Consider the following 27902-nt stretch of genomic DNA (forward strand, 5'->3'; position numbering starts at 1 on the left):
CCTTGGTAAGTTGTGTCATAGGAAATCTATGGATTTCTGCAGTCTGTATCAATACATTAAAGTGAATACATATTACAAATACTGTATGACCTTGCTCAGGTAAGCTTAGTTGAGAGAAGGTTTCTATGGCAATTGGCAAACTCTTGCAAAATGGGAGAACGGAGCAATAAAAGGAAACATGCAGGATGTCAACATAAGGTAAATTCTTGAAGGGGCTATTGTCATTTTAATGGGGCCGTAATAGCTTCATGACCGCTGTAGCCAACCACTGCCTGTGCGTGCAGTATTACTATGTTCAGACAAGGATAGCAGCTTTCAATGGCCCATAGCATTTTAGGTTTAATGATTACATTTCAATGGATGTAGGCAGCATGTTTCAACGCTCAGTCATTGCAAGGATTTTATGGACTTGGTGTGACCCCAATACGCTATACGACCTTTACTCTCCGTATCAGTTTACGTCACTTAAAATTCTAATCACATTTATTTTCTCTCTGCCACCTAGGCCAATCTCCTGCCCACACATATAATCATTGCATGGGCAACAGAACTGTAAATTGCTTCATTTTCCACTCCCTTAAGCATTTATGATGCTGGAATTGGTCGTTGGGTGAACAATATTGTTTTGAGTGAGTAACACTTGCAGCAGGCAAAAACTAAAAAAGCCCTACGGCTGTGCATTAACATGTTTTACCACTAAATGCGAGGAAAGTCTTTTTTTACGACATCTTGATAGACAGTATCACGAGTTAAACATATGGGTGATAGTGGAAGGGGGCTAAAAACTTTACAATTTAAATTGTGTTGTGGTTAGGTCTAAGATAAGATATGATCGATGACAAGAAAACATTCTTCATGTCGAGAAAATACGAAAATACTTCCCGTGCTTGGAAGGAGAGTGGCTTCACAGTGATAGCTGCAGGGACAAATGCCAGTTGTCTATCTAATTGGCAGAAGTATTTTGTTTATGCAGATGGAGACTCACTGTGACAACTGATGCATGACAGTTGCCACATGAAACATTATTAATCTAAGATAAATTTATTCTTCTGCTCAGTCTCTAATATCCACAAATTTGTTACAGGGGAATTGAACATACTGTCGCAGATTATCAAATCAGATGTTTCGCGTCACGTCTTGGTTTGACATTGAATTGAAAACTATTCCCGGACCATGTGTTGTTCTTGTACATCTTTGCAAATCAAGGGTACATTTGAGGTTACATTTCTGAACCAAGGTTACTTATTAACTTACTTGTTTATGTCTTATTTGTGTTTTAATGTGTGTGTTGCTTTTGGGGAACATTTGAGTGATAAAAAGATCTTTTTCATTAAAACACTACAATTATCCATAACAAATCATCACTCCTCTCACCTACTGATTTTCACAAGTTGTCAGTCACAAATATATCACAAATTTTTTAGTTTTTCTAATACACCGTTATGCCCCTAAATCGGAGTTGTGATTCTTTATTCAAGACGAGACAGGTAATTGTTTTCAACCACCAGAGAGGTAAATAGCAATTTTGTTTTTCTGGGAGATCAGGCTAAAGGTTTCACACTTAAATTGCATTTGAGGAAAAAACAAACCCCTAACCCCATTTAGACTACATACAACCAATATGTACACAAATTACATTCTAATAATAGGGGTGGAAGCAACAAGCTCTGTTGTGTTTATGACAGTACAAAATGTTCTGAGATTGTTTTGCTTTTTCAATGATACGAGGTCATTGGAGCACTGATGACAGCAATTCAGTCTTATGTGGTTTATATTGGGATATTGGGTATAATCACAAGGGCAGAGGACGCTGTGTCTGTATGGAAACTGTTAATAAATCAATAATGTTAGACATCAGAGGCTCATTCAGTGTTGAAGTGATTCCCAGTTTAGAAATTAGAGCTTGTAAAACTACCAGTATGAGATCGAAAAAGCTAAGGTTTGTATGGAAAAGTAAAGTGTAGTGAAACAGTGAACACGACCCCAATTGTTTGGGAAAAAAGAGGGGAATAAATCTGCAATTTCAGTGAATTATTATCGTACTTCTGTTCAGTTTTCACCATTTGCACTTCAGTTGGAATTGGCAACACTGAAGTGCTGCTTCACCACACGTGTAGTTAGCCTCATGTTAATTGCATTTTCATGAAATTCCATGTGTGTGTGTTTTTTAAGAAGCCTGTTACACTGAAAGAACCATTATCACATACAAATGTAAAGGCTTCATCTCAACTAAGTCTGTCAGACTAATATAAATCCAAGCCTTATCCTCTTACTGTTGTCACAATGTCCTCCTTGAAGATAATCACAATGTTGTTATTATTAGAACATCACCCATCTTATTACAGTATTAGAACAAATCCCAATGCATGGAAAGAGCTAAGAATATATAGTATATCCTCATGGATGTTTTAATGTTTTGCTCTATTGATCTGAAACCTGAACACGTGTATGTATATTTCATGCATATTTTTTTGTTTATATCCTTCCAAATGTTAGTGGTAATATTTATGTACGTATGATGTACATTTGCTGTATTGTGCTCTTTCCCTTTTATGCATTACACATGCAATCAACTAGCCAGTGACTGTAAATAAACATAATTACACTACGCTCCAGATCTAGAACATTCACATCATTGACCCAAGTGCTTATGTTAATTAATGTGCTTTGCACCATTATAAATCCAGTAAATATGAATACATTTAGAATTTTACTTTTAATTGGCACACAATCATTTGTAATGCCTGCACATACTGTATAGCTGGCCATTTTAGCAAGTGACTCATCTAAACTGAAGTGAACTCAGGTTTGAAGTCAGATGGCATTTAGTCAAAATGGCCTGAGGGTCTGGATGAGTCAGTTGGATTCTTTCTGTTAAAAATTAAACAATGCACTCAATAGTTGTCAAGCTACGGAGGGTCTGAACCACACTGATTCCTATAGCTGCTGGTGTGGCTAAAAATTAGCATTCTGTTAATTTAACGCAAGAGGACACTTTGACAAAAGGCCCATATCAGCCCGACGTACAGAGCATTTAGAATGCCTGCGTTTCTCTGCTGAAGTTCAGTGATATTTTTATCCTTTTGTGCTGTGATTTAATTATTGAGTCAAATATTGCTTTGATTCTGCACACTAGTTTTAGGTGTCTGCGCTCCAGCCTGTTGATACTGCTGACTGCTTTGTCTCCAGAAGGTGATGGAGTATGCCTTACCTGGGACTTGCCAAAAAAGCAATTGTGGCCATTGATGGATGAATGTTCTTGGTGCATTTGTATCTATAGCTGCAGACTGGCTTAAATCAATCTGCTCATTTAGTCCCTGTCATATTGATCCTCTAAAAATTCACAAAGTGTACTTCCAAGCATAATATTGCTATTAAATCACAAACACAGAAATGTCCACGATTACTACCTCTGTTTGCACAGGCATTTTGAATAAACATAATGTATAATACGTTAAAAAAAAAAAGAATGTACAATGCACCAAATGTAAGTGAGAAATTGCTGTGTATTGTACCATTCCCTGAACCTGTAACAGAAGCACAAATCATTAGAAAACTAATGAGCACAACATTTTTGTTACTCTTCTGTTGACAACTCAATATTCCAGATTTTATTCCACATCGACAAATAAACAGTATAGACACACTTAACTGTTAATACAAAGAGTTGTTGAGAGTCTGTGTCAGATAAGTTGCAACTTTCAGGGAGGTGAGTTATCATGATGTATGTGACAGTGGCTGCACCGTGGGAGAAGGTCTTCACCGCGGAGCTCACTTCAAAGTGTGAATAATTAGGATGGTTTCCATCTTGAGGGAAAAACCAGAGGCGGCATCCTGGAAGCACATTAGCAGGGTGTCGAGCAGCCTTCTGACAAAAACAAATGGTCACTGTATGCCACAGGAGGTGCAGAGGAGCTCTTTATCGTTTCTGTTGAGAGCCGGGAATCCTTTTCAGTTAGACTCTGTTGCACAAAGTCTAATTTAATATACTTTATGCACCCGATGCAGACAGCCTTGCATTTGTGGGAGGAGAAAAAAACGTTGATCGGAGCTGAAAGAGAAACAATGGTAACTCATATGTGACTTTACCGCTGTGGCAGAACAGAATAATTGCATAATGGAGCGCACAGTGAAACCTTCATGGATGGGCCACAACAACAATAGATATCGTCAGTTCCACTCCTGTCAGCTAAGGTAAGATGTTTGAGGCTGTGGTGGACAATCCTGGGAATCTAAACATTATAACAACATAGATTAAAGCGGACCTAGACCGGAAGTTCCAATTAACGCTGTTTTTAGTGTGTATCTGCGTCATTACCTTGTTTACGAAGCCCTGAAGTTTCGAAACAAACAGTTCAGCCATTGCTGAGAACGCTGTGTTTTATTGTAATCTCGGGCTCAGCTAGATCTCTGATAAAACCCGGTCCGGTTACGTAAACACCGGTTCTCCTGAACAGCAGATCCTCCTGCTCCGGGCACTAGTCCGGGCACATCCGGTTGCGTACATTGAACCGCAGAAGAAGAATAACGTCCGTTATGGAGGTGTTTCACGAGCAACAGTGTCTTCTGACTCTGGGTCTGACTCCGGGTCAAAGTCATAATAGGGACTGCGGCGGTGAGTCGTGACAAAACTATTTTTAATTGATAATGAGTAGCAGTGCATCCACCATTCCCGAGTGGGGAGCTGCGCTTCTGAGAGCAGGTGTGCTGATTATGTCACTTCCGGGTATTGGCCAATCACAAGACAGTTGGGAAGGCTCTACGCTGGCTGGCCAATCACAACACACTCTGTCTTCTGGGTGTGAGATTTATGTCTGAAATATCGCGGCTGATTACAGCGTCAGAAAAGTAGCAACGAGGAGGTTTTTTACCATAAAATCAAGTTAATGTATGCAAGTAGACCTCCATAACTTACATATAATGTGCAACAGGACCACTCCATGTGAGCTTTTTTGTTTGATGGTAGAATAGGCTCAGACTTTGATGAACCTGACCTGCCTTGTGTCAATAGTTCAGACTGCTGCTGTAAAGGTATTGGGTGTTTTCAAGACCGTTTGAGCCCCTGAATACCAATAAATTATGTCTTCTACATCCTCCCTGGTCCTGTTCAGACCTGCTATAAACATCCATCCTGAGAGATCCAGTCACTACCTGTGGACTGACCTAAGTTCATTGCATGGCTCGAGATTTGTCCTGGAAATGTCTCCTGTGTTGTTGTGTCTCCTCCTTTGTTGAGAAAATGTGGCCACATCCAAATTTGCTTGAGTCATCAAATCTGAAGCCACATTGAAATTCTATTTTATTCCATTGTTCATAACCACAATTGAATCACAAAAAAAAAATATTGTTTCAAACTTGTTTCATGAACACGACAGTGGCTTCAGCGAACTCGAGTGTCCTCACAGATGTGAATCTTTTTAGAAAACCTCCGGGATGTGGTAGAACAGCAGATTGGCAGCGTGAATGTGCAGCTGACAACATGGAGCAGAATCTCATCCATCTTGCGGAAACCAGCACCACAAAGAACTGAGTCTGTTATGGGAGCAAAGCTTGGCACTATGCAGTGTTAGCACGGACTTCCTAATAAAGTGCTCTCAGTGTAGTAAACCAACCCCCAAAAAAGAGAATATGCCAGTTTGTTTCTCTTTTAAAAAACGAGTTGCTGACACTGTTGGCTAGTTGTTTGTTCAGTAATGCTTTATACAGGAATTCTGTTTGGCCTCATACGTCTAGTTTTCTTTTACAGTCGGGTTCATGATTCTTTGTCTTTGCCTGTGGGAATGTCATCCACAGAATAATCACATTTAACACTGCACATAGTGGATTCAACAATATTAGGGATGACAAGTCAAACATGAGATATTCACAAAAATAAATATCAAACTGATGCATTGTATTTTACAAGTGGTGCCCTTCGGTGTCTGTGTGTGTGAGTGTATTGTTGTCTGTCTGTATGTGTGTTTAGGGGATAGGGAGGAGAGGAAATATTAGAATGAATCATCCCCCACTCTTACTAGTTGTAGAGGCAGAGATCTCTTGAGTCATACACAGAGTTCAGTGGACACCGTCCATGCGTGTGTGCGTGTGTGCATTTGTGATTAGCCTGGCCAAGAGGACAAACCACTCGGAGCAATAAAGCAAAAATGTTGTGAGAGAGCTGATGAGACACCTACTACACAGACTGAAATTACCGAAGGTAAATTATGAATTACAATGAGGTTGTCTGGCTGAACGCACATAGCAGGACGCTTCTAACTTCACTATGAAGCAACGCACAACATTAAAGACAGAAAAATACCAACATTAAAGAGTACGTATCAAGGAGACTCAAACACATTTCACCCTTTTTGTGCATAGAAAAATATAACCTTTTCAGTTTCCTGGAAACAAAAGATCCAACTACATTGAGAAAAATGACTCAAGGTCTAAGGTTTTATAAGCATTGGGGCTATATGGTTTGACTGGGGCTAGTGCCAGTGGGAGGGTCATATAGCCAATTGATCAAAAATAGTTAATCACTTTTGAAGCATAAATGAGCATAATGTGGTCGTCTGGTAGATAAAAAAAGATAACAACCAATGCATTTTATTGACTACCACAGAGCAGTGTAAAGCCAGTTGTTGGTATTATCAAAACCCATCTCTGTTCCTGGTACAACATCAGCCAGCTGCCAAATCAGTGATCTAGTTAACACAAACACACTACATAGACCTTGTAGTAGCTCAAATCACAAATACGTAATTGGATGTAACTCTCCCCCCACCAGTGAACTCTGTACTTCTAAGGGTTGCAACCAATTTACTCTGCTACAACCAAGCACTCATTCTCATTAAATCTGTCTGTATTAGACTGAGTTACATCATAGCAGGTCCAATATGGAGAGTCTATGCTAGTGGACTATGCACTTACTTATTACTTTTGAGCCAGTGTTTCTGTGCACCAAGCAACAATGCATTTCTGAGAAGGTATGCATCAGAGCAGTAAGTGGAGACAATGGCAAGTGTTGTTAAAGTTGACAATATACTAATGCTGCCTGCAGTATCTGTAAAGGAAAATGCAAAGCTGGCAGTGGCAAGTCATCCAACGGGATGAAAAACCTTGTCAAAAACAAAGTAGCACACCAACTGTCAGTGGCATAGAAGATGCACACTGTAAAATCAATTAAACTTTACATGAGACAAGAGAGCTTCAGGTCAAATTTAAAGCTGAAATCAACAACTAATCCCTATGGTGTTTTCATAGATGTTGCATAGATGGTTACAGCACAAAGGAACAGACTTATTCCATTATCAAAACAAATAACAGGAGAACCTTTTCCGTCACGTTTTACGTACTACAAGTGTGTACTTTATATATAAATAAACCACAGAGTGATATAAGCATCTATGTTTTTATGAAGAGTTATCTCAATGCAGGAAGACAGAGATATGTCACTAACCTGAAGTGCTGCTTCGGTGCCTTTACGCATGGCCACTTTCTCAACACACACAAATCACTAACCCTGTGATGGATGACCCACTGTACCCACTGAGCCCCGGCTGCTCCATTAGATTGACTCCAAATTGTGCTTCATAGCCTCTTTTCCAACTTAAAAATAAATATCAAGTATGAAGCAAACTGTGCTGTCTCTAAAATATGATGAAACCGTTAAAAAGTGTGAAATACGCTGGAGTTAAGACTGAAGTGAACTGTCAAACTGAAGTGATCCCCAGCAATGCTGCTTAGCTGCAGACAAATCAGGGATGATGCTATGTGTTTACACAATGCCACTCTATATCATTCACCTATTGTATTCACCCATAATACAAACAACAATAACTGTTGTGATACCAGCTTTAGGTTTTACCACCTTTGTACCTCATCCTGATGTGGTATACCGGCGTCCTGCTTTATGTCCTTCCTCCCCTGGGTGTATAAGCTCTTGCCCGATTTGTCTTGTTATTTTTTTTTGTGTCTGCTTAAGTCATAGAGTCTTGTTTTGTCCCCTCATCTGCCATTTGTTACACCTACATCCTCACACTTGCAGCCCTGCTATCCCATGAGATCTCCCCTTTTGCATTATTCAGTAATCAAGGATTATCTTTAAATATTTGGGCTTTTTTGTCTTATTCTCAGTTGTGCTCTGTGTGTTCTTGCTATCTGTATCTTGTTGGTTGGTTATTTCAGACTACCTGTTCAGTTGTGTGTCTGATTTCCCACCTGTTTATCTTCAATTAAGGTAACTCTACTGCATCAGCCTGCCTCAGTGTATTGACCTTGTTCAGTCCCCCCCTTCTCAACCTGGCTAGTATCCAGCCTGGGGATCACAGCCCCTTTTCTTGCCAATGAACACAGACCATGATCTGCCTGGTGACCACAATCAACACCAAGCCAGAGTTCGCTGACCCCCCACAAACATTCTGTCTGTTCCTATGTCTCCGTCACAGCCAACATTGGTTTCTGATCTGCAGTCAGAAGCCTATGGTTGATTATTTACCCGTGTATATCAGACATTTGCTCCTAAAGCATTCTAAATGCTTGGTTTCATAAACAAAATTGTAATCCTCTTTTAGTCACTGTATTTTTTATAGATTCTTTTTTTTAACAAAAAAGTAAAGAAATTATGATTTGATTGAAATTTAATGACATACATGATCTTTGGACTCACATTCAATTCAACCCCAATTAGTACCCATGAATGTTGTGCTCATCCAGAACAGTAAAATATTTCCTTTACAGTTATACACAACACAAGTTGCACTTATACGTCAGGGCACTTCATGTTTTTCCTTCTTTATTTAATCTTATGTGGTTTTTACAGGCTGTTTTGTTTTGCTAGCATGTTTTATTATATTTATTATGATGTGATTTGTTCAGTACTGGATACAAAAGATCTCTGGGAAATTGTCTTTGATTCTGGTCTGCATGGAAATGTATCATAGGACACATTATTAAGTTGATCTGAAACTGAATTGGAAACAAATATAACATAAAATGGTCAGCTGATGATCCTAACTTTATTACATCATGCCAAACAGAAAGAAGGAAAATCAACCTATTCAAAAAGCTTCTTTTGTATTTCAAAATGCTTTCTATTGCATTTGTATTTGATTTCATAGTTGGATGACAAAACGACTGTGCAAGTGCTATGCTGTCGTCAGCCCAAACCCTCTGTGTGGTTGCGCTTGTTTTTATTACCGGGTCCACCAAAATCGGGTGGAGTTAGTCGACTCAGTCACACAAAAATATACATTAAAAAATACTCAACGCGGGGACAGATTTTGACGCAAGACGCAGTAGTTGTCTCCGTGAATGTGGTTCCAACAAACTGCGACAAGTCCCGTTTTAATTCATGGACTGATTTAGGTTACACAGCTATAGGAATACGCCGGTGTAATTTAGAAGCGTCCTTCTTCCTATTCGATACGCTCTTGTGTGGTGTCGGGAAATGTAGTTACTTTAGCCTTACCAGGAAGCAAGTCTGTGTCGTAGAAACTACAATACCCACATTCTGTAGCGTCTACGTAACTTGTGTTGACATCTGCCGGTGGGCTAACCCACATGCGACCGACTTTCCATTCTATTAGGTACTTTACAAGGTACAGCCAAATATTTGTAGCGTTTTATGCTGTCTTATAGTCACTCTGCGTTTTTTTGCTGACTGTCTCTCGCAGTGTTACAGCTACAACGGCTTCGGAAGTGGCTTTTTTTGTGGACAAGCTAACATTAGCTAGTGCCACAGGCTCGTATACGATGTCAGTGACCGTCGTTAATTTTGTTGTATAAAGTTAGCTCAATCACGGCTCGAGAATAATTGTCTGTGAATTGGTGATGTTAAAACCTATTGTGGACTTGTGTCTCACTATTGTGTCCACAGAGAACAACTCTCGCGTCGCTAGTTGGATCACATTATGTGGATTTGCGATGCCAATCACAGTTCTTGGGGGACTTCGCTTTAACTTGCGTCCCATTCAAGTTTCTATTTCCTGAATAATAGATATGGCAACGAGACTTCCATGTACGCAAATTACGCAAGAGCACTATTTGACGACTGTCAGGTGTTGAAGTGGGTTTCATTATTATTACGAATAATTCGGAATACATAAAGGAGGTGCAAACAACATGCCTTGTAATGTGAGCCTGTCTTATTTACAAAGACAATTCCAGCTGGCAGGATTTTCGTGTTGGCGTACAATTTGATAGACAGGTGTCATAATGTTAAGTCTGCCTATGAACTGAAACCATACTATGTTGAAGGATCTGTTCACTGTTGGTGTTTCTGTTTGTCAGTTGTATTGTTCATCCCATGAACCAATGAGTGTTTCTTTCTTTAATATGTTGACATTCATCCCACTTTCTCTCAAAAAGAGCACGCCTATTAGCAGAGACCATACATTCTTAAAAATATGTTTAATATTTGTGTTCTGTCTGTCAGTCACAGAAGTAACCTGGAGAAGCAGTGCATGGATGAAAGCTTTTAAACAACAATGTCTCCTCCAAGGCTCACGGGCGCACTGCGGTCCTTCTCCCATGTCAGTAAAAATGAGGATTACACAGAAAAACCCTATGATCTCAAGGTAAGACCAACCAGTGGATACCTGGAAACGTATTCTTATGTTATATATCAGTATTCTCATTTACATTGGTAAAGCATATTTGAAATTATTACTGCGTGATATTTGTGCAGATCTGTGAGAAACAAAGCTTTTAATCAGACACATCAAGTTCAAGAGCAATCCTGAAGGAGGTCAGTTAAAGACTTCAAATTCTTCAAACATCTGCTCTCATCATAGCTCCTTTGCTACGGCAATAGCATGTCATGCAAAAGTTACACTTTGTTGCTATAATATCCTAAAAGTCATCTGCACAGATAATTGTTCACTGCTCAGCCTGAAATTAAATGTCAAATGGCATTGAATGGCAATTCTTTGTTTCAAGTGATCCAGGCCACCAATTAGGTAAAATCTGAAATCACAGCAGGACATGCCTTGCGATGTAGGTCACATTGTTTATGGTCAGCAATTCCCTGTTACTTTGATCCCAGTGTAATTGTGACTGTCATAGTACCATCTTAATAGCCAACACACATATCCTTGAATTTATCATCCCCATCCACAACTGAAAGCCATTATTTTCAATTTCAATAACTGCACCGTGGATTCCTCTTTGTTACAGTTATTACATTTATGTTCCCAATAACCTCACCAACACACTGTGATAGATAAAGCAGCATCTCCCTGTATATTTACTGAACACAACACAGTGATGAGTCCCTCAAAAATCTGGCTGATGATCCTTTATTCACTGCTGGTATATGCACATTGCAAATGTGACTTGCTTGTGTTTTGGGACATCAACAATAATTTGTGTTACTTCCTCCTATGACACTCCTGACATAACCACAAGTGTACCTGCTTCACTCCCACAACAGAAACGAACTATACAACGATTGTAGAAAGCTCTTATCTGGAACAGTGGTTGTCTACACTTGCTGACATTGTGCTTGGTCCTGGCTTTGCATACAGTGCTGTAAGGATGTGAAAAGTAAACTATTTCTTTTCCTCTAAGATCAGTTGTCTTCCTGAAACTTTATATTAAATTGAAAATTGCACTCAGCCGTTTACTTGTACCCGACTCACCTCTTGTGTTAAATCCTCTATAAGCAGGAAAAGTGCTTCTGTGGGTAAAAGATGGCTGGTGTCACTTTGAGATTATCTCAAAGCTTGTGTGCAAATTACTAAGTTTCATGGAGGCATGGAGATGCTGATTGTCATGGAGACATAGTGTTAATGCTTTTACTCATCTTGAAGCCTTTATTGTCAGACTCAGATTTAATCCTTCACCGCTCTAATGGGAGAAGATTATACAAAAAAGTTATGCTCACTTTTGACTTCTACAAAACTAATAGGGATGCATGTGTAATCATGGTGTATAAAGAAGTTGTGAGGGATCAGAAATATTTTTCAATTTTCTTTCTTGAAAAAACCTGAAAAAAGTAATTCACTATTTTTGCAGAAGTTTCATACATTTAATACCACAATGCCAGTTTGCAAGTATACTTGGCAAAATTGATGGCCTGTAATGGCCTGAGCAGCGATGTTTTTCCATGATGAAGTTCTCCATCTGTCCTTTCTTCCCATTCTTGTGAACATGAAACTATTGATTAATGCACAATAAAAAAAGATTAAAACAATTGAAATGGAATAATAGTATTAGTTCTGAGACATGGTACAGACAGCAGACATTGTTCCTATTGATACTACTGTCAATATGCAAGATGAACCACAGCACAATATTACCTTATCCTGTTTTTACAATTTCTGCACAATATTGGTAAACAATATTTGGGCACACTGGTCTTATCCAAATGTACGTTAGCAATTAGATATACCTGGGGTTATAAAAATTTTGAATTTGAAATTCACAATTGTTTGTCTTCTCTTCTTGAAATGTAATTGAATTTTTCCCTGTGTCCCTGTGCATGTTAGACCAAACGTCTGAAGCGCCAGGAGCTGTTTGCCAGAGAGGGCTTGACTTGGCAGAAGATTGTCCATTTCTGCACTGAGCATCAGGACAAAGCTAAACAGCAAGCTGCCAGTCAGGAACTGAAGAGCCTCCTTTTGGCAGCCAAACAGATTGGTAATTAACTCCTCAGCCTCAAATCCATTGTTATTTCTTCTAATCTATTTCCATGTGTGTTTGTTTTACAGCGACGAAAACATTGCCAGAAATAACACACTGTCATTTATTTTTAGACTGCTTGTATGAAAGTGAGCATGGCTTTTAGATCAGAATCAGAAATAATTCAAGGTTAACAGAAAGAATCTTGATTGGCAGTTGCCCAAATTCCAGGAATTGTTTTTTTTTTTTTTTTTACTTAATTTGACCACATTTTGAAACAAACAATGGAAAAAAATCGAATAGTGAACAGACCGATTTGGTGAGATATCGCCGTCCTTCCTTGTGCAATATGATAAACGTAATGCCAGGGCAAATATGATTTTTTTTAACAATATTATTATAAAGATTATCACAGAATCATTGTATCGTGATATAATTGGGATCATGGACCATGTATCACGCATTGTATGGTAATGTGAGGGACGCTGTGATTTTCACCAGACTCCAAAACACAAAAACTTTAACAGTTTAAGAAGAAAAAACAGGTATATAATATTAAAGCTATTATAAAGACTGTTGTTTGGTTTGCAGAGCAATTTTCTGGTGCATCATTAACCTACTTAATGAACCCTTTCTCAGAAATAACTTTCACACACAACTAAATTGCTTTCCATGTTTTCTTTTGAAGGAAATGGAATTGCTGGCCATATTTTTTTTGTTTTAATTTTGAGTTAATGAATGAATGAACAAATGGGGTAACTGGACTAGATAGGGTAACTTGTAATCTCTGCTGAATGGCTCCATTATTTTTCCTTTCTTTGTCATCATTCAAGAATAGCAGCATTTGTTGTTATGTTGCTCTCCACTGTCTTATGTGTTGAACCTGCCCTCTGTCTATGTTAGTGGGCACAAATATGAAGTTTGTGTTAAGCACACTCGGGAGAAGATGAAAGCAGATATTCTGTTACACTACGTGCAGCAACGAGTCAATGGTGGGAGACTGTTTTAATTGGTTAAAATTCTTTTCATCTGTTTTTGCTTTTTTCTGCCTCTCCAACCTTCTACACTCCTTTCTCCCTCTGTTCCTCTGACATTTTTCCTCTAATTGGACAATTACGCTATACTCCTTGTAGTTAAGGATAGTTCTGGCTGAGCATGGATTGTTTGGATATTATTTAAATGAGGTGTAGGAAACATAAATGGTGGTCACGTGCTGTAGCCTTTTTTTCTCCAAGGACCAGCTGCAGATTCCTTTCTGGAACTATGAATAGCACACAACTCCGATTTAATGGCCATACAGTAACCACTAATGATAATAGAGGTTGAAGGTGATTGTTGCAATCTGTAATAATCCTAATAACCACCATCATTAAAATGATGATGCATACATCAGCTTTAATTGTCTTTCAATAAAATGAGCATCCACAACATTTAAACTTGTGACTGGCTTCACTTGTGGCAGATTTGTATATTTTTGACTTCTTGCATTGTTAAGATGTGAAAACTACCTTGTGGTTCAGAAGCAGGTCACAGATATTAACTGACAAGCCTCCACATTTAAGTTAGTTACTGGTTTTAATGTTATGGGTAATCACTGTTTATGAAAGTGAAGTGCTGCTGGTAACATTTAGGTCATTGTATTTACTTGGTGAAAATCTAGAGAAGGTTACATTTTTATCCCTTTCCCACTGGTCAAAAAGCTTGTTTAATCCTGGGTCCAAATGGGTTTTAATGGAATGTTTTAAATGACTGCAATGCATACAGATTATTATTGGTATTAGCTCTGATCTACATCAGTAGGAACGTAGGACCTGCGTGCACCTGTTAATTTCTTCTTTCTCTCCTCTATTTTTGCCAGAGATGCACTTTTTCATAGCTGTAAGCATTAAAGGTGGTAACAATCCCTACTTTTTACAAACGTGGGACAGCAGTTTAGTCAGAGCCAGTTGTTTAATCATTAAACAATGCTTAAACATGTTGTTGTCTGATTCACAGTGGGGACTGAACATGGTCAAGAGGCCATTGAAAGTGCTGCTGTCTTTCTGTTTGAGACCTTCCACAACAAAGACCATGTGGGCACAGAGGAGACCCGTGCCATTCGACAAATGTTCGGCCCCTTTCCATCAACTGTAGCTGATGCCTTCTGTGACTGTGTGACTCGGCTTCTGGCGCCACTGGAGGACTCCCGTGTTGAAGACTTTATTCAGACCCATAGCTCTCATCACAACCCCCAACGAGGCACCGGTTTTGGACGTAACATTGCCTTCTCATATGACTGCTACACATTGGATCCACTGGAGGACCTGCCCTGCTCTGGCATCAGTGAGGATCAGGTGAGTTTAGACCTGATCAACTTCCTCAACAACCAGCAGAGTGGGAGGAAGGCCACCAGTGAAGAAGAGGCATCCAGCTCTGGCAGAGCTTCCACTTCTGGGGATGGAACTATCCTCAGAGCAGAGGTAGAGAAGTATCTGAACAGGGGCAACATGAGTTCATCCAGCCCAGAGGAGCTGTGTACATCCTTGTTTGAGATGCTGGCTTCTCACAAGAGTGACGATGAGCTGCAGAATGAGGTTTGTGAGATGCACTCTATCTGATAAATCTGTTGAATTATAAGGGAATTTTTTTTCTTACAGGTTATAAAATTTGCTAATACTTTACTAATGTTATTTTTTATGAGATCAAAATACAGAAGGTAAATGTGCAGACGAGCAGTTCAAATGCCATGGTTGGGTTAACTATACTCTTGGGTATGAATGTGAGTTGAAAAGGCAGTTTGTCGTTGTATGTTGACCTGTCTAAGCCGTACTCAGTCTTTTGTTTGTGTTGGTCTGTGCACTGATGGTTAACAAAAAGCACACACCTAATGGTTCTCCTGAACTTAAACCTCACATTTCTTAGGTGCAGTATTACACTTAATATTGCCCTTTTTCCATTGATACTATTACTTTGACCTTCACCAGCAGCCCTTTTTGGTTTGACCCAGATGCCGAATGTTTTACGTCATGGATTTTTGATAAAGTCATTTTTGGCCTTTATCTTGAGACCTTTTTTGACATTTCTAACTCTCTCCATAAGTCTGACCTTCATTGGTAATCAACACTCAACATGTACACATAAAAACAGAGGTCAACCTTTTTCATAGAAGTATGAAGAATACTGATTGTTCTTTTCTAAAGGTTGCAGAAGAATGTTGATGGGTTCGGGTTTCATAGATACTGGTACAAAGCTACGTGACAGTATATATTGATGACTTTTGGTAAAATAATACAAGGCATTTTCTGAACTTCATTAGTTTTTGTTCAATTTAATGATTCAATGAAAATTAAAGAACAAGTAAAATAAGAAAAGTGGTCCCAATTATGAGGCTGCATTGACATTTAAATTAAGCTAAACTTTAAAGCCAGACATCTGGTTCTTGTCCACTGTGTTCTGTGTGGTAGGGGTTATGTTTTTGCCCCAGCTTATTAGCAGTGACTGGTATATCTGTTCTGTACACATCATAGAAGCAGTTATCAGTAGTGGTTGTTTGTGGTGTTGATTGATTTTCGTCTTATCTGTTTTTCCAAATTATAAAAATGTGCTGTTTCTCCAAAATGCTGGTCACCCGTGGCTTGGGTTTTCATCAGATCTGTTTGAATCACCAATCATGTCTGAGATTAAAGCTTTTGATTCTGGGCCATGAGCAAGCTGTAAGCATTTAAGTGTCTGCATTTCATATGCGAGTAATGAAATGAAAGTGTCCTAACATCACAAGCTAAATATATTATTTTGGAAAAACCAAGTTAGCTGATGTGTTCTCCTGTAGATAAAAATCGCTGATTGTTCTGTTACCTTCACTGCTACAACACCTGCACCCTGTGAAACCCATTTTAGCTTAAGTCACCCAAAATCAGCCAGTCTTTGAAAGTTGATGCTTGCAAAAAAAAAATGGTACCACAGCGATATAATGATAGACATGAGAGGATGTTAATGATTTGGAAGAGTTGAAAGAGAGACAGACTTTACTGAATATACTGAATTTTTACAGGAATTAGCAACTTCACTCACACCCCAAATCATACTAAATTATAGTTTTTAGATCAGGGCCATTGTGGCCTGATGGCCATGTTGTATGAAAAGATGATGGAATGACTCATCCATTTGTGACACCCCGGTGTTGGCATGAGTTTACATAAAAAAAAAGTGAAATAGAAAATGGAGATGGACGTGTTACTAAATGTTCTACAAAAAACCCCAACATTTTTATGCAATTGCCTTCCCATCTTCATGTGGGAAGCAAAGAAAACAGACATAATGGAGATAAAAGGGAGGTCAGGTTACATAAAAGTTTCACTGGTCTCTGTTATTTCTCATCATGTTGAAACTTTAGGCAGTTATTTTTCATCCTTTACATTTATTCTTAAACCCATGAAGGGCTACGTTATTCTTCTGTCTCCTGGTTTTTCCACCCACTTTAATTATCTGCCTCCTTTATATGGATTTCTATTTGATATTGTCCTAACTGCTCACCAGTCTTTCTTTCTTTCTTTCTTCACCAATAGCTCTGCCACAGAGACAGAATTGTAAAACTTCAGCTGGTTACAGTTGGTTCCAATGTGCCTCACGTAGTTGACATTTGGAAGTGAACTCTCCTGCTGACATCTTTAGATGTAGAATGCCCTGTGTGTGTGTGTGTGTGTGTGTGTGTGTGGGGGGGGGTAAGTGTAAGTGCTCCTTCAACCTCTGTGTGAGCCCAAAGTCGACAGCAAAGGTTAAAGGGCCTGCACCGTTTCTTATTGTGGCTCTTTGTTGACTTTGGATTGCTTACATTTTTGCCAGAACTAGGATGTGGACGTTGCGTGGGTTATAAACGCAAGTCTTCCCAGTATGCATAATGGGAAGAGTGTATGACACAAGTCTCTGGTAGCCTCTTGTTTATGAAACTGAAGTATTTAGATACATTGTTTTCTTTTGTGAACCAAAAGGGGTTTAATCAAATAATCTAATCTGTACCTAGTTGTATAATATATACTAAATTCTAGCAAGTTAGGTCACTTGATGGTTTTAGCCTTGTGTGTGCATTATGATGACTCATCTGAGATGCTTAGTAAAGTAGTAGTAAACCTATTTTTACCTTCTGGAGACCTGTGAATGAGCAGAGCATTAGCCATTATAAATATTTATTTCCTGTCCTTATGTACTATTTGTAGTCTGTGTTTTAGACATGTATGTGGGAAGTGCAACTGAACCTTGTGGTTAATTGTGGGTTTTTGAATTTTCTTTATTGGCATATTTGTAATTTTGCAGACTAATTTGCTTGCTTAAAATGAATTTGATGTGCAGTTTTTCAACCCAAATTGGAATTCTTGTTGAATATGTCTCACAGGATATGCAGTCCCCCCCCCCCCCCGCCCATTTCTAACTCTAACTCCCAGTTATGTTTCAGTTGTTCGAATTAACCTGCAGAAAATCTGAAGGCAATGCTGCAGAATGCATTATTATTGATAAAGGAGCTGTGACCGTTTACTCGGCTCTTGCTTTGGATTTGAAGCCGTGAATCCTAAGGAGAAAATCTGCTTTCAAACCCTTCACAAACCACAACTAATTGTCGAGTCCAAGGACAGAATTCATGAAAGTAAGAACTAAATGCTTTGAACAGCAGCAGATGTAACCACACCACCTTCACCCACCTACTCCCACCATATAGTACACATAGCTCTAATAAAACAGAGGCATTCACACAAACCAATAGAAGTTTAGAAACCATATAGAATAGACCACAGAGGGAGACAAAGATAACCTCAACGAAGATGATGGCTGACCTGACATCAAAGTGTGTCTGTAGTTTTTGTTTCCTGCTGTGTTGGCTATTGCCTACCCAAGGGAGAACAGACTGAAAGTGCAGGCTACACCTCCATCCTGAAATCAAACCTGAAAGGTATATATAAAAAAAAAGTGTCATTGCAATACAGCTTCATACACTTTTTATTTTCCAGTGAGAAAGTGAAAAACTTTATCATCTCATCTACTTTTGTCTCTCCGATATATTAATGCCTGACTCTGCAGACCTTTTCCACTCTGCTTTTAATTGTGTGCTGCTGCTGTTCATAGGATTTCTTGTTGTTTTTTTACTTGCTAAGTGCCAGGTGGTTATATTTGGAAGGCTAAGCAGCAGACCATATTCTGCGACGGGCAGATGGCAATTACCAGGTGCTCAGCTTTAGCGGTATCAGTGTATTTGGGAGTGTTGGTGGGCCATAGGACGTGAATACATGTTTGGATGTGGTGTTTCGGTGCTGGAGATGACTGTATTTTGACGTAAAATCTCTCATTCTTGCCATTCTCCTTTCTCTCTCCCTCCCTCTCACCCCCCCCCCCCCCCTCTCTCTCTCTCTCTCTCTCTCCAGCTGTTCGAGCTGCTGGGCCCAGATGGGCTGGAGATGATCTCCACCCTCCTCCAGAGAAGGGTGGCTATCGTCAACTCCCTCCTTGCTATCCCACCTGATAGGGTTGGCTTACCACCAGGTGAGACTGCGCAGTACCATGGCAACCGTTCCATCTCTATGGTAACACAAACTCCACTTGTATCAGCTTCTTGAAATAGTCATGGTTACCAGGTAAATACACAGCCCAGACCATTGAGTATCTGCACAATTACAGAAGATGTGTGTCAGTTCTTTGTTTGAGAGAGGGTTTATGTCTATATTGAAAGGTATGTGTGTGAGAGAGAGAAAGACAATAACTGATGTTCAAAAATAACTGATTATTTTTCTGCTTAATGTTTCCTGAGCAGTTGTGTGTCATTTCCACTGAGTTTTAGTGAGCTCAGAGCTGATTGAAATTGGTCATTACCTTTGAGACTAAGGTGGAGGCGTCTGTCAGTGTGAGGAGCTGTACTGTTTTTTTTTTTTTTTCTCAAGCACAGAAGCTTCCTCTATGGTTTCCTGCTTTGGAAATTTCTGATTTGCATGTTTGACTCATGTACAGAAAACTGCTCCAATTATTCTTTAAAAGCATTACCTGCTGGTTTAGCTGAGCATTTTGCATTGCATTGCAGACTAGTTACAAATAAAACATGTCAATTTATAGGCACTGTTGTGTTTCCCAGCTTTATAAGAATACAAGCCATGATTATTTGTAGGGCAGAAATTAATAATTTGTCGCAATATTTGTTTAAATGAAAAATTGGATGATGTAATCAAATGTGTATGTTTGGTCCACCAGCCAAAAAGGTTTGGTTTGAACCTCTTTGGAGGAGCAAAATAAGCCCAATATATTCACTTTTAGGAAGCATAACTCACAGTACTTTATTTTACAACACTCAAACAGATTGATTATCAAAACTTTAATTCAATTAGCATTAAGTGGTTGTTCAATTAACCCCATTCATAAGTCTTCAACAATCTCTTTTTTTAAAGAAACCATTGTCATATCAGCAGATGCTTCATGCAAATATTACTTACAGCTACGGACTGTTGTGGCCTTGGTGCGTTTGTGGATGGACAAGCCTCGTTAGTGAGAAAGGTCAAAACGGAATGGTCAGACTGATTGCTAGTGACAGAGATTTTGTGGTAACTCGAGTAAGCACTTAAAACTGTGGCGAGCAGAGAAGCATCTCATAAGGAACATGTCCAAGTTTCAGATGGATGTTCTGAAACGGAAGAACATAACGGAAGGTTTCACTCCTGTCAGCCTGACGCACCCATACTGGAGAGCTTTTTTTCTCTATTGTATTATTTATTTATTCACCATTTATTCTTTACACTGTCAAAACCTTAACTGCTCTGTGATTTGTCTTAGTTTACCATCATGTTTTCTCTCAGTTCATTTGGTTAATTATCCTGAGCGGTTATTATGGAGTTACTGATCAACATTGTAATTTTCTGGTCTATGGCGTCCCGGGTATTTTTGGAAGTAGTTGCAAACAGTGGTATTTTTTGCATAGTTCGCATATCAAAATGGCAGTTCTACATTACACCCCCACAGTCTATCACTGTTGGTACGGTGCTGGAGTTGTGTAACACTTGTGTTTTCCACAGGTGTGTGAAATGGCTCAATCTATTACCTAAGGCTATTCCCTAAAGATTGTCCTTTCACTTCAACTCAGGTCTTCATTATTTCTTTCACGTCCTTCATGCCATCTAGCAGGAATGATGAAGACCAGACTAATGCCTCCCTTGTGGGCAGGCTCTCTATTTCTGTCCCTGCCCTAATACCTCTCATGAATAAGAGAAATAATCGAATACCATGCCGTACTAATAGAGAAAAGGGCTGACATGTTCACGGTGTTGCTGAGGCCAAATAAGCTCAGGCCCTTGTGTGGAATAGGCTTACACTGGCTTTTGCTGTAGTTAATCTGGCACTCAGGGTGGCTTAAAGCGGAGTTTATTGATTTTTGTATGAGATTGTACTTGAGGAGGCTTGATGGTGAGCTGGACTAAAGCAGCCCTTTCAGCACCAGCCTTCCATGCTGGCTATTTTTCTTTTTTAAATTTCAAATGTCTTCCATTTTGAGCCAGCGCCGTGTCTTGACCTCCTGTTTCCGTCGTTGTGAGGAGGCAGACTCCTCTTCTTATTTCCCCCTCCCTAATGTGCAGAGTGAAGCTGTAAGTTTGTGAATATATTGCTGGGAAGATAAGGATGGATAATTTATCATTGCCAGAGCTGTCTCCTGATCCATATGCAAGGTAGGCATCAAGGAGCAGCAGAAGATTAGAGGAGAGAGTTCCTGCTTTGTCAGAATAATCCCTGCAACTATTTAAAGTCACATAGAATCATCCTTCAGATGATTTTTTGGAGTCATTTTAAATTCCTGGTCCTAAATATAGAATTTAATTGTGCGTGTGTGTGTGTGTGTACTTGTACATACATTTTTGTGAGGACCGACAAACTGTGTGAACCACCGGAAGCAAGGAGATTTTGGGAATGCACAGGCAATTTGGCTGATCCTCGTGTTCTGTCACACCTTTAAGACTTGGTTTTAGGGTAAGGGTGAGAATTAGGTTTAGGTTAAGGTTAGGTTAGGGTTAGACATTTAGTTATTATGGTTTGAGCAAGGGGGTATGAATTCCTTATGTCTATGAGTGTCACAAAGGAACACAATATGCCTTTAGAGAAGAACAACACTATTGGGTGAAATACTGTTAATGTGACAGTAGAGCCACACTGTCTGGTTGAAAAGGAAGAGAGAGAGAGCGCTTCGATTTCGATAGATATTTAGAATACATTTAAATATTATTTACTCTTCTGCTAATTTTGCATCTTTTAAAGGGGTCCAATAAACATACAATTGACTTTTTGCATTGATTCATAATCGTTCATAGTGAATTATGCTAAAGTTGATTATGATGAAGTTTGTTATCTCACCCCCAATATAGTGTACAGATTACAGTTTGTCACATGCATCTGTATATACACAGACTAGAATTAGAGCCGATATTCCAATGGTCTGTTAGGATGACACACTGGATGAACTAGACAAATATGCCAGTGTGATGTTGTGGCTCACCTTAATTTAGGCAATATAGGCAAAGCATGTGTCGCCTACTATAAAAAAAACAAAAAAACAAGCTTTGCTTGTGTTCACACAAATTGCTCCTTCAAACCCCAGCTGATTGTATTCCTTTTGTGACGAACTTTTGATCAGTGTTAAGAATTTAACTTTCCAGACAGCTTTTGAGATTAGCGTTGCCTTGACAACTGAGGGTGAAGTCAGAGGGGGTTAAAAAAGGCTGATTAAATTTTCCACTATTTGCATGCCATCAGGAAGAGTGGGATTTAGCAGGAATGCCTGTCTCTTGCTGATTAGCTTTCAAATTGCTGTTTGCAGCTTGGCACTTGCATGTTGATAAAAGTGGCTCCTCTTCACATTTCAGTGGCGGATGTAGGCAGCGCTGAATGGAATGGAATGGACAATAGAAAAGACAACATACCCACACATACCAAATGTTTTCATCATTCACTGAATGAATCATTGGATATTTAAACTGAAAATCTATCATAATTTAACGCACATGACTTAACATTGATTTAATGGGTATATGTTTGTATTGTCAGTGCGAATATGTCTGTTCTTGCCATCATGTAAACAATTGTGAATGATCCCTTTCAGCCTTACAGCACCTACTTATACCTGTCATTTGTTACTGTAGTTGTGTAGAATATTGTAGTTTGTGTCTTGTATGTACAGTATATGAGATTCACGGTATTTTAGAAAAGAAACCATAGCTACCTTGTAATGAATTTGAGTGGTATATAGAAAAATATGATATTGATATAATGTAATCAAATATTGTTTGATCAAAATGTCTAATTTTATGAGAAATGTAACTTTAAAAACAAGTCTTGGATCTTTCGGTGTTCATGTCACTTGTGCCAACACCTTCCAATCGCAGTTTTATATTTTGATTGTAATAGAAGCTCACCTTCAACTTAAATTTAGTTTGAATTAGTATTGTTGCAGGTGTAGTAGTGTAGGGAAAATCATTGTCAAAGTCCATCTCTCTCCTGCAGTGCTGCAGTGAGACAAACCCAGAGGTGGAGCCCTGCGGGGTGCTGACAGCTCCACCCTGGTAGAAATTGCCTCCCATCGAGTATTTGTGTTTGTGTGTGCAAATGCCTTTGAATGGATCATTAAGCACATTTCCTTTTCAAGTGCAGTACCCTAGGTGTCGAGGAGAATGTGTTGAAAACCGAACTAAATTCAGTTGATGACTTGATGACTCGATGTACCTTGGCAAATGGCTCTGTCCAGACTTAAGACAAAAGATGCTGCCATTGTTTCTCTGGCAAGCACTTTAGATTTTTAGATGTTCTCAGGCAATGATTGGATGCGTTTCTCCCTTGGTAGGATGGGATGTGGGCCAAGGGAGAACCCATTACCTTTTTGAAGCTAGAGATGGGTAATGTTAGGATTTTATCAATACTGATGCTGATACCAGTGATACTTATCTTGATACCTGTACTTATCAATCTTAAATATAATACTTCAGATAATGTGTTGCTAACATTTTGACCTTACATCAAAATATGTGAAACGATTCACCACTTATTTTTTTAATTTGGTATTGGTGTTTCATCTGAACTGACAACATTTTGGGAGAGTGGGAAAATATCAAAATGCCGCCATTGCTTTTCGTGTAGATGGATACGCTACTTTGGGAAAACAATGATTTCATAGTCCCACCTCTCTCTGACACTCACTGTCCCTATATTTGTTGTGGTTGTTGTCATCATACTCTTGTGTCTGAGATTTGGCCGTGTCACCAACTATTTTCAATGGAAAGTCACTAAAGTCGGCCTGAAAAAGACGCTGTATACATCGCTAGAACTGTCCTCAGCGAGTTCAGACATGGGATCGAAGAAAAAATAAACGTTGAAGATTAACAGTGAATCGTAAAAATAAGGGGAGAAGGATACTAGGGTTACCCTCTGTACTCACAACTACTGTACCTTGTCTTATCTTACAGCTGCATTTTCACAAATTTTAGCAGCCTCAACCCAAATCTTGAAGTACTTGTCCACTATGACAGCTGAAAAGTAAATAAGGCAGTGCAACATCAAAAGGACTCACCCATTGCTGGCAGCTTTGTTATGATTGTGGGATTGTTGGGAATCAACAAATGCTGGTGACGTTTAAGTAAAGGTAACATACATATTGATACCAACACCTTTTATTTGTGTGTCTATAATTTCATAGCTACAGTGAAGAACTGCTACCAAATTAGTGCTGGTTTGTGAAACCCATCCCAACGTGGAACAGATCAGAACCACTGCTATGTATTCATTAACTTCTCAATAAATAATACAGAGATCTTAATGAAAAAACTGTCAGGTTGTGGTGCCGACTTGTGTCCCACCACTGGCAAACAAAAATAACTAAAACCCAGTGATTTTGGAGAAAATATAATAAATATCTGTGCAAAGCTCCCCAGTGACTATGGCATCATGATCATCTGTGGAAATGAGAAGAACCCTGGTGATTTGGAGGCAGCCAGTGTTTGAGATGCATAACAAGGCATAATGGCTCCCAGAGAGATGAAAAATAAAGGACTGGGAATGGTTTAGACAAAGGAATTGGTGTGTAGAGGGCGACAGAGTTAAAGGGGTTGGGTGCTGGAAAGGTAATGGAAGGGAGGGTAAGAGTGACAGGAAGAGGGGGTGCTGCCAGAATGAGAGGGAGGCTGTGCGGCGGGTAGAGCTGTTAGACGAGATAAAGAAGAAATCATTCAGTCAATCAGCCCAAGCTGCGGTACAATCATCAGATCTCATCTGTTTTCAAGAGCAATTCAGCCTTTTATTGAGCTGTTGTGCCTCAAACAGGGAGGCTGCAATAGGGAACATTAACCCCTGCACTGCCACGTGCACCTACATCAGTGGGCTATCGCGATGACCAAAGACATATATCACCTTTTACTGATACTGGCTGAGATGATTATGTTCTCTCAATATTACCAAACAGTTGTATTGTTCATTCAGGGATAAAGACTTTGCTTTACTGTCTCAAAATTGTCATTTCTATATGCGCAAGTACTTTTAAGTGTGAATAAGAACCATTATAAGGAAAGGAGAAATGGTTTTACAAATTAGAAATTCATTCTCTTATGAATTTAATTAGTTAATTTCTCTTCAATGTAGGGTTTTTGCACATTAATGTTAAATAAAAACAAAAAACTGATGCTTACTCATTATCTTGCTCCTTTTTCACTCCAGAACTGCTCACTTCTATACTGAATGTGTGTGTGTGGGAACAGTTTTTTAAGCTATATGACAAGCCTAGTTTATTCTAGACTTGAAATCCCTTAACATTTTCTGATGAATATGAGGCTGGGTGACATTGCCAAATAGGCTTGGGTCATGATAAAAATCCCCAAATCATATGGTGTGTGTAGTCTGTAAAAATTATGTTATTGCTACATTATATTTGCATTGATGTCATTTACAGGGACATTATGTTTGTTTTGTTCTCTGTAACACTTCACTGAAGATCTTACAGATTGAATAAGACACAGGTTTTTTTTCATTGTATTTTGCATCCAGCAGCCTTGATGTTCATGATATCTATTTGGTATGATTCCAGCCCAGAAAAACGTGGTATTTATGAGATGTTTGTGCTTGTGTTTCCTTCAGATTTTAGCCAAAAAGCTGAAATGACCAAGCCCATCTATGGGTGCCAGGTGACTATTCATTCAGAGCAAGAAAAACAGATGATGAAGATGTACCGCAGGGAGGAGAAGAAAGAGAGGAAGAGAGGCAAAGGAACAGATGACGGCGACTCATCGGATGTTGTTATGACCTTCGACCCCAGAGAGATGAGAACCCACCGGTATTTCATCTCTCCATACTTTTTTTCTTTGTCCTTTTTCCCCCTCTTGTTCTCAGCCAGTCTGTCCGTCTCCTCACTAAAACCAACAAGCTTCTGCATTTTTTATGACAACGTGGCTGGAGCTTTAAAAGAAAATAGGAAAACAGTACACTGATGCAGCAGCTTGCCACATCTTTTCTTATGGAGGATTTTCCTGAAAGTTTAATTTCAGAGGATGGGAAAAAAAGAGCAGTGATCTGTTTAATTAAAAATTTAGCATGGACAAACCTAACACAGTCTGCAGGAAAAGATTAGTTGAGAGGTAAGCCACTTTAGGAAGGAACATAATGCTTCATATCTTTGCCTCTTCATCTGAATCATCCCTCAACTGCTTTATTCATTTTAAATCAAAAATGTGGATGGAGATGGGGATGCACATATGGATACAAGTGATTGCAGAGGTGACACTGAGCTTATTTGGGGTATGTTGGAAACATACTAAAACATTTATTTTAAACAGATATGGATTTTTTAAGATTTTTGTGTAAGTTTTTTTAAAAACATGTATGTATTGTCATTGCACAGCAACATTGGATGCAATGCTACCAATACAACATATTCTTGATGAAAAATGTTTATATATAATATATTAAGCACTCAAGAACTGCAAAACTTTATAATTATATAGTCAGTGTCTTACATTAATTAGTGGACTGTCATCTGCATGATTCCTGCACATAGAAGCAGCTGGTTGCAAAAAACATAGTTTCAACAGGGGACAACAGCAAAAAAAAGAGAGATTTTAGCCACTATTGGGCTCACCTAATAGAATCTAATACAGCTTAAGTGTGTGATGTTGTAAAAATCCAATCAGAGTTTTACCGTTCTGTTAAACAGCTTTTCTACGGATTCAACAATAGTCATAGACAATACAATAGACAAACAGTACTTTTAGCTCTAAAGGCACATACGTTGTTAATCTATTGCTTCCTTCCAAGTGTCGTTTTCTCAGATATATTTTAATGAAGCCTTTCAAAGACTGAAATCACCAAAAAAACATAAGACTTTGGTGTAGGGAGAGTTAGGGGTAGAGCTAGTTTTGCTAAACTGTGTCAAGAATGTTAATTTATAGCAACTGCCTAATGGTCATTTCATGTAGAACATGTATTGTGTTTTCTTGTACAGGGAGCAGGCCCTTCTGACTGCACGGCGGGATCCCATACTGAGCAGAGAAAGAACCTACGAACGTATTCAATATCCCAATGTATATGATGTCTATGCAGAGGCCTCAAAGATGCCAGCATTTGTTGGAGGAGCCAGGGTGAGACCCTTAAACTTGATATTACCCACCACTAGTTCCATACCTATGGCTAATGTATCTGCCAGTATGGGGCTGATTGCTTGTTTTGCATGGTCATGTATGTCACAGCAGGCAGAATTCCCCTTGAAAGATATAAAGGTACAGAGACCGCCTAAGGTCAGCAGGGAAATAATATCCAGTTAAAATGTGTGTACATTAAGAAATTTAGAAACTTTTCGCCCATGCTCTCGGATTTGTACTTTGCAAAACAAAGGCAAGTCTGAGGAAGAGCAGATGTGAGCATTTGTGGATGGAATCCAATGACATGTGAGTTGCTCAATTTGTAGTTAGACTGAAATGTGCAGAAAGAGAAAGCTCTCTAGTTGTTTTTTATGCCTTCAGAGCAAGTGTGATTGATTTTCCACTGATGATCCCACCTTGACACACTTAAGGGCTCTTGACATAGTGATAACATCAGTCTTGCAGGTTTATTGCATGTCACATTGTGGGAGATTGGTCTAGAAAAATCAGTATCAGATCCAAAGTTATGTTTTACATCAGCTTTATAAAATGTTTCTCTGTTAAATAACTTTGTTTTCTGCTTTTGAGGTACATTTAAAATTGGTCTTGACATTTTTGATTGACATTAACTAAATGTATTATTATAAATTCTATGTGATCTGGAATGCCAAAAGGGTAAGTGGTCTGTAATTATAC

At 39.0% G+C, this 27902-nt stretch overlaps 1 protein-coding gene across 1 annotated transcript in view; it reads left to right on the top strand.

Annotated features, from left to right (window-relative positions):
* Positions 1–10466: 10466 nt before the first annotated feature.
* ascc3 (activating signal cointegrator 1 complex subunit 3) overlaps positions 10467–27902 on the top strand; it is a gene marked incomplete at its 5' end in the record, with an annotated part of 89702 nt that continues 72266 nt past the window's right edge. The window contains 6 exons of the mRNA XM_083899055.1: positions 10467–10556; positions 12468–12618; positions 14596–15173; positions 18990–19107; positions 25711–25906; positions 27071–27206. Of these exons, the coding sequence (XP_083755181.1) occupies positions 10467–10556; positions 12468–12618; positions 14596–15173; positions 18990–19107; positions 25711–25906; positions 27071–27206 (1269 nt within the window). The remainder of the gene's footprint in view (positions 10557–12467; positions 12619–14595; positions 15174–18989; positions 19108–25710; positions 25907–27070; positions 27207–27902) is intronic.

This window comes from Microchirus variegatus, assembly GCF_963457635.1.
Source record: "Microchirus variegatus genome assembly, chromosome: 1".
In the NCBI taxonomy this organism is placed as follows: domain Eukaryota; kingdom Metazoa; phylum Chordata; class Actinopteri; order Pleuronectiformes; family Soleidae; genus Microchirus; species Microchirus variegatus.